Below are 8,185 nucleotides of genomic sequence, written 5' to 3'. Positions count from 1 at the left end.
ATGAATATTAATTATGAGTATTATAATTATTTGGTATCTAAGTTTAGGATTAACTTCGTCCTGGGGAGGAAAAATTTATTTACCAATGGTATCAGAGTCTGTTTGACGAACTGAAAGATGAAAATGGTTTTTTTTTTTTATTTCTTGGAAAAAAATGCAATGTTAAAGACAAGTACATATGTACAGAAGAAAACAATCATACATTTCTTGAACAAAGTATGCACAGAATTCTTAAAATTTGCGATAATCTAAAATCAACGCTCCGTAAGTCAGTGGTCCTCAATTTAAACGGCAGTGTACATTGTTTCCGTGTAGGTCCCGTACACATGCGCTAGGCGTCTTCCTGGATCACCGGTTATGCGTCGCCAAATGTTCAGTAGACCTGTATCACCAAAAAAAATCACACCATTACTTTCTAAGAACATTCTTAATACATTTTCAAAATCGATAGGATTATTTTAAGTGTAACTTAGATGTTTAGCCACATGCATAGCATATTTTTTTTTGTATGCGCTGATGAATAAAGCTATTATAGTCACACAGACAATGCAACAGTGTTGCAATCCTAAATCACTACCTACCAACAGAGTTCCACCCTATGTTTTCAAGATTAATCGATGATGAGAACAAAATCCTCGCCGAAGATATATATATACTCGTAGATGAGACTTTGCTGATGACAGAAAGCATTTGTTTGCTGGTAAACGCCACATACAAACATAGATATCTTCTTTGTTGTTGTAGGAAGGGGGAAGGGTTATAAAGTTTGCCTTTAGATTGTCTTATTGACAAATATTTTACCAAATCTACAAATAATTATTGTAATAGTCGAACTTCATTCAGAACCGAGTTTTAGCGACATACTTATAGTTTCACTCTATTACTAGCGTAGAGTTGTGTACTTCTCTCTAGTTTTTCATTAAATAAATGAATTCTTTCCGCAATTCGAGCATTTCCTCTTTGCGATTGTGAGTAAGATGCATCATGGTCATATTGTGTGTGTGACATGCATTAGAAATTAACACCTTAATCTAACCTATCTCTAGGGAAATATATAATTATGACAATGGTCGAAGTCAAAACAGGGACAGGAAAACTAATGCGACATTCTAACAGCTTACTGCGCATGCTTCATCACATACCGTGTGGTTTTGCTACGCTGCGTATCACGATGCTCTATTCTATAATGTTCAAACCCTATATAGAGAAATATACCAAGTATCAAGGACTACACGTTATAGAATGTCTTTGGCATTACTGCGTAGAAACCATAGATTTTTGTACTCTAAATACTACGGGTTTGAAATACTTTAAATATGAATAAAGCTACCTTGTTTGAAATTTTCATTGAATCCTGCATAAATCAATGGATTCAGGGCACTGTTGGAATAAGCCATTGTGTATGCAGCAAATTCAAACTTGTAGTACCAATCCCCGAGCTGTTAATGAAAAGAAGGACAAAATATTTTTCCTTAGTTATTGTAGAAGTAAACTATTTCAGAGTATTTCTTTAAAAGGAAAATATTCGTAAAATGAATTGAATGACCAATATCTTTATTTTCCTTGCAAATTGAATGTAATACTGTTGACGACTTTGTTTAGAAGATGAAGATTTACATTCTGGATTATCAAACAGTAATGGGTTTTTCGCGTAGCTTTTATATCAAGTCCTGCCCAGATCAAGTTTTCTCTACAAGAACAGACATTTGATGCGAGATTTCGCATTATTTCATTACTTTTTCAGCAATTCTGTCAAGCACGTAGTGTCTGGGGGAGGCTCCCTGGTTAAAGATTTCTAAGGTAAGTTAACAGAAATTTTTCCGTCCCTTTTTAAAAGTATATTATATATTTATATTAACTTTTAGTTCTTGTTGGGATAAGAGGCTGCGGTTTAACAGAAAATTATGTATATTTATTTAACAGATTTAGTTATGAACTGAAAACTGTTTTACTGATTGAAGGTGAAAAATTAACTACTTATGATAAAGTATCTTTCTAACCTTGCTCCTGTTGCCCCTGAGTTCTGTATAGAGTAACATGACCTGACAAGGTAGCCAGCATACACAAAACACGGCCAGGATGGTAATCAACATAATAATAATCTGGAAAAATAAATTACATGCTTGTACATGTTGGTAAGTAAAACAATTCTTAAAGTGTTATTAATGGTCACATTATATCGGTCTCTAACACAATGAAAATTAAATTAACATTGCTATTTGTTCATGCTTTGAAACCAATTAGATTTTATTATTTAACATGAAATCATTATAATTCCGTGTCACTTCAGGTGCGTGAGATACGATTCTTGAAAAATACGTCAACAAAATATCTGGAAAGGTCTTGTCATTGGTAATGCATACATGAAATATGAGAACGTATCTTTTCTCTTCCAAATGTATTTTTTAAGTAGACCAAACTTCAACATTGGTAGGTCAAATGCATTAACAAATTTGGAAATAATGCACGTTTGAAATATGAATCACCGTTAATGCACGTACAAAGTATGAAGGCCCAGTTTTCTCCTTCAGATATTGGAAACCAATATGTATATGAATGAAAAAAGTAAAGGAAAGGAACAGAGATCGGTCTCAAAACAAAATCAATACATTTAGGTGAACAGGGCTTAAACATGGAGCCCGGAAATTCCAGAGATGAGATCAGGTGCCTAGTAGGAGTAAGCATCCTCTATTGACCGGTTACATCCTACATGAACTCTATGTATTGATCTGGTAAACGGAACATCAGTTAAGTATAAAACCAGCATAAAATAGAGGCCTAAAAATATTTGTTTGAAACCAAGTCGGCCAATATCAGGCTACATTTGCTAAAAATGTCATTACATAAAATTCGGACATCAAACGAGGTTGTTTAAATCCCTGTAACATCAACTTCAGTGTAAATAGCCTGTCAAGGTTTAAAAATTGATTGTCTTCAGAGAATGATCTCGAGTAGCGAATACGTTTGGAGACATAAACAACATTTCCCGGTAAAAGCGGAATATTACTACATTTATCAGCCAGGTATGTTTACGATGGGACTTGATATATATATACGCTCTGGGATTTTACGGGACATATATGAATTTAAACAATTGTATAATTATATTGGTTTTTGCTACTCATGTAAATATCAGTAGGTTTTAACTGCATTTAGGATTTAAATGGTTGTTTTTAAATATACAATTTTACAAATGCAGACACGGCTTCGCCTATTTAAATGCTAGTCTGACCTCATGACCAAGACATTCACGGTTACATGTATGTTTTAATTATGACCGCAACGTGAACAGTATCACCATCACAATGTATCAATGTAAACAACTGGCACCAGCCGTAGTCTTAATACTGCCTAGAAATTAGCACTGGCAGTCACAGTAATATTCTTGTTAATTATTTCCACGTCGAAGAATTTCTGTCAGACCCTCTATCAAAAGATCCATTGTTTTTCCAAGGTGTTGAAATTTTTTTTTTTTTTTATCGTACATGTAGAATTGATAGGGAGCAATGACTGGTGCTTCACTGTACAATTGTAGTCTCAAGTTTGTAACGGAATATAAAAGCGAAAATAAAAATTTGATACAGGATTAAAGTTTTGGAATTGTTTATTTGTTTTGTTATTGTATAATTTATAAATAAAAGTTTAAATATTTCATTTTTTTCAGTCGCAAATCGCAGTGGTAAGAATATTTGGAGTCGCTGAGGTGATCTTTGTGACGAGAGTTTGAATACCACTTCTTTTGGTAGCCCTTTTACAGCAAATGTAGACCTCCAGTGTCTTACATGTAATATCAAAATTCTCGAAGGGAATTGACGCTGGCTACTACATTTTTTTTTTCGGAAGAAACAAATTTTTTTTTCTCAAAACCCAATATTTGTAAAGTTTCGGTGGCTGACCAATTTAGTGAAGTTTCGATCAAGTCAGATATTTCAAGTTTGAAGCCGAGTTTATTACAGGTTTCTAGCCCCGATTTGATTGATTTGTACTTTGATGCTTTTAATCACTAATATGACTCGCTTCATGCCTTTATTTTCTGAGTGGTATGTATACATGTAGGTGCATTTGTATTTAGTAGTTTCTTTGGAAAGAAACTTCTTGGAAAGTATATGGCAGTAATATAACGATTACAAAGAATAGATTACTTTAAAAATAAATGTGTTAAAAATTCACTTTAGTTAAAAATTCCTTGAAATAACGTTAAAATAAATGATTAAAGTGAAGATTGAACTCAATATTTTTATGAGAAATGTGTGTTTGTATTACATTTTTACCTGTGAAATACTGTAATTTATTCATTGAATAAAAATGATATCCTGTCACAGTGTGAAAGGATATCAAAATGATATCATGTCACAGTGTGACGAATATCAGAAGTGCGGGAAAACTCTCGATTTCCCTTCCCATAACGAAGATTGCTGTAAAAAAAATCTTCCTTGACCTAATATAAAGTAGATGGAAATAAATAAACTATTCTGACCGCGAATAAAACTGTCAAAATTACCAAAAAATATGTTGCTAAATCCATGTTTACCGTGTTTTTACCTCACGTAGCTATGACGTCTCAACCTCTCATTTATGACGTCACGTACCTATGACTGTATTACGAAAAGACAGAGGCAAACGAAAAATCAAAGATTTTTTTTTAATGTAATAAACAAAAAATTCAGTGTTTTGTAGTTGAATATGAAATTTATTTCACTCGTGAGACAGGATTTTTTTATATTTTCACTCGTGCTTCGCACCAGTGAAAATATAAAAATTAATGTAATAAACCTGTTTTGTAGTTGAATATGAAATTTATTTCACAAGAGAAATAAATTCCATATTCAACTACAAAACATTGAATATCCTTTATATATGCTCGAAATGAAAATTTTATAAATGTTCATACATCTTAAGATTTTAAACGTTATCAAACGCTGAGACGTGATGTGGCGATAAGTGCTATATAAATCATTCACAACGAACAGTCATCGATTTCGTACAGCAATAACTTTACAATCGTGCATGCTCAACGAGACTTAAATTAATTATATTATATAAGATTATTTTCGTAATTTTCATTGGCTGAAAGTACGTCACGTGATATTCCTCCTTTTGTGATAACGACGCAAAAGCGCGTCGGCGGAAAATGATAACGCACGACACAGCGTTCGGTTGCACTGAAGTTACGTAAAACGTGACGTCATAGTATGAGAAGCGTGTTTTTAACCATTATGACGTAATGACAGCCAAGTCTGTTTAGTTAGGACTGTGTCAGTGCAGTCACTTTGAGTGTTTATATAATATAACTATTATGGACTTCAGTGTAGGTCGATATGTGGTTATAAGGACTCATGGCAATTGATATTGACCTCAGACACAGAAAATGATAGCGACCTCGCAGAAAATGATAGCGACCTCCACGCAGGCTCGGTCGCTATCACTTTCTGTGTCTTTGGTCAATATCAATTGGCATGAGTCCTTATAACCACATATCGACCTACACTGAAGTCCATAATTGTATATTAATAACCAGAAGTCCCTGTCGAGACTGAAGCTCTACTGGTTTGTACTTATAGCAAAGGAAGAGAAAACTGCTTTTAAGCAGTTGGGAATTGAAACTTTACAACAGCAATAAATAGAATAATGATCCTTGATTAAATCTCTTTATGTTCTTAGTGTAGTCTACTTGTGTGCAGTTATATTGAAATCAGACCAAAACTGTAGGAGGAGTAGCATTTTGAAACAATTTTATAGACATTTTTAGGTCACCTGAGTCACTCAGGTGACCTATTGCCATCCGTGTTTGTCCGTCGGCGTCCGTCGTTCGTCGTGTGTTAACATTTGAACATTTTCAGCTTCTTCTCTGAACCGCTAAACCAATTTCAACCAAAATTTTGTATACAGCATCTGTGGGTAAAGGGGAACAAAAATTGTGAATTTCATGGTCCCTGCCCCCCTGGGGCCTGAGGGGTGGGGCCAAAACCACTAAAATTAATGCAATCTTTAAAAATCTTTTTCTTTACTCCTGGACATCAAGCAGTCAAACTGTTTGCATGATTGTAATCAGCAATGAGTCCTCTACCAAAATTGTGAAATTCATGGCCCTGGGGTCAGGGGTTCTAGTGCTAGGGCGGGGCTAAATAAGTAGGTAGTGAAAATGCATTATTTCTTTTAAAATCTTCTTCTCTGCTCCTGGGTATTAAATAACCAACTAAGTACATAGTTATGATGAGCAAGAGTGCCTCTATTAAAATTGTGAATTTTATGGCGCCAGGGTCAGGGGTTCTGGTGTTAGGGCGGGGCTCTATTGATTATATTGTGAAAATACATGAATTCTTTGAAAATCTTCTTCTCTGCTCCTGGGTATTAAATAAACTAACTAAGTACATGGTTATGATGAGCAAGAGTGCCTCTACCAAAATTGTGAATTTTATGGCCCCAGGGTCAGGGGTTCTTGTTTTAGGGTGGGGCTCTAATGATTATATAGTGAAATGCATGAATTCTTTGAAAATCTTCTTCTCTGCTCTTGGTTAATATGCTAATGATCTAATTACATATTTAAGGTCAGGATTTATTTTATTTTCAGTTTTACAAACCCTCCGCTCAAGGTTTTGAATTTTCAGAAAAAAAATTTTAAAAAAATTTCTTTGCGATGTCAAATTTGAGTCGGGATTCAAATTTACGAACTCGCACTTCTGGTTTTACGATGAAACGGCGGGTAAATAAAGCTAGATGGTCTGAGAAGATAGCTTGGTTTAGTGTAAAATTCATCGATAAGAGTGCCATTCAAAACGTTTCACCCGTTCAAAGGACAAATTAAATGCTAACGACTTTGTTGCACAATGACATGCTGGTGAGAAAATTATGTATTCGTTTCAAAAGTATCTGTCTAAATTATTTTCCTCCCCCAGGTTTTAATCTGCCCGTGGTAGCTATTGCATATTGCCAGCGACATTGTTTAGGTTTTTGTTATATCTTACAATCTAAGCATCATTCTTCAGAAAAGGGTTGCTTATGCATCAGATGTAATGAATTAAACTATGGGAGAAGTTAAGTCCGTCTGAGGAAGAAATAAACAATAACCTGAAGAAATAAAAAACCAGAAGTCTCTGTCGAGACTGAAGCTCTACTGGTTTGTACTTATAGCAAAGGAAGAGAAAAGTACTTAAGCAGTTGGAAATTGAAACTTTTCAACAGCAATAAATAGAATAATGATCATTGATTAAGTCTCTTTATGTTCTTAGTGTAGTCTACTTGCATGCCACATTATATTATAATCAGACTAAAACTGTATTAGGAATAGCATTTTGAGAGTATTTAACAGGAATTTCTATTTTTAGTAACTATGGCAACACCATTCATTGAAGTGAAAAACCGATACACAGAATTATGTACCTTAGTGTAGTCTACTTGTGTGCCAAGTTATATTGAAATCAGACCAAAACTGTAGGAGGAGTAGCATTTTGAAAAAAATTCACAGAAATTTCTATTTTTAGTAACCACAGCAACACCGTTCATCGAAATCAAAAACCAATACACAGAATTATGTACCTTATTGTAGTCTACTTGTGTGCCAAGTTATATTGAAATCAGACCAAAACTGTAGGAGAAGTAGTATTTTGAAAGAATTTCACAGAAATTTCTATTCTTAGTAACCACGGCAACACCGTTCATCGAAATCAAAAACCGATACACAGAATTATGTATCTTAGTGTAGTCTACCTGTGTGCCAAGTGATATTGAAATCAGACCAGAACTGTAGGAGGAGTAGCATTTTGAAAGAATTTCACAGAAATTTCTATTTTTAGTAACCACGGCAACACCGTTCATCGAAATCTAAAACCGATACACAGAATTATGTATCTTAGTGTAGTCTACTTGTGTGCCAAGTTATATTGAAATCAGACCAGAACTGTAGGAGGAGTAGCATTTTGAAAGAATTTCTAAGAAATTTCTATTTTTAGTAACCACGGTAACATCGTTCATCGAAATCAAAAACCGATACACAGAATTATGTCTCTTAGAGTAGTCTACTTGTGTGCCAAGTTATATTTAAATCTGACAAAAACTGTAGGAGGAGTAGCATTTTGAAAAAAAATCACAGAAATTTCTATTTTTAGTAACAACGGCAACACCGTTCGTCGAAATCAAAAACTGATACACAGAATTATGTACCTTAGTGTAGTCTATTTGTGTGCCA

The 8,185-nt window shown here is 34.2% G+C and overlaps 1 protein-coding gene across 2 annotated transcripts; it reads right to left on the bottom strand.

The window, feature by feature from the left end:
- Nucleotides 1–36: 36 nt before the first annotated feature.
- LOC134249284 (galanin receptor 2b-like) lies at nucleotides 37–2,577 on the bottom strand. Of its 2 annotated transcripts, XM_062731654.1 has the most exons (4): nucleotides 2,001–2,577; nucleotides 1,331–1,439; nucleotides 1,143–1,197; nucleotides 37–382 (listed from the first exon to the last, which is right to left on the bottom strand). In XM_062731654.1, exons 1-4 carry the CDS (start codon nucleotides 2,091–2,093, stop codon nucleotides 349–351), a joined length of 291 nt encoding a protein of 96 aa, XP_062587638.1. In that variant the 5' UTR covers nucleotides 2,094–2,577; the 3' UTR covers nucleotides 37–348. The 2 variants fall into 2 exon arrangements, with proteins under 2 accessions (XP_062587638.1, XP_062587637.1); XM_062731653.1 differs by lacking the exon at nucleotides 1,143–1,197 and having other exon boundaries at nucleotides 2,001–2,563.
- Between the last annotated feature and the right edge of the window lie 5,608 nt (nucleotides 2,578–8,185).

This window comes from Saccostrea cucullata, unplaced genomic scaffold (assembly GCF_032062105.1).
Source record: "Saccostrea cucullata isolate Sc308-1 unplaced genomic scaffold, CSIRO_AGI_Scuc_v1 ctg17778, whole genome shotgun sequence".
Taxonomy (NCBI): Eukaryota; Metazoa; Mollusca; class Bivalvia; order Ostreida; family Ostreidae; genus Saccostrea; species Saccostrea cuccullata.
Note: the sequence above shows the minus strand (reverse complement) of the source record. Positions and strands in the feature narration are given on the sequence as shown.

What these genes read in the sequence shown, in the direction of transcription:
- LOC134249284 (XM_062731653.1), bottom strand. Translation starts at nt 2,093, where the DNA reads ATGTTGATTACCATCCTGGCCGTGTTTTGTGTATGCTGGCTACCTTGT. An exon ending in TCAGGGGCAACAGGAGCAAG is followed by an intron (nt 1,440 to 2,000) that starts GTTAGAAAGATA and finishes TTTCATTAACAG; the next exon opens with CTCGGGGATTGGTACTACAA. An exon ending in CAATGAAAATTTCAAACAAG is followed by an intron (nt 383 to 1,330) that starts GTAGCTTTATTC and finishes TTGGTGATACAG; the next exon opens with GTCTACTGAACATTTGGCGA.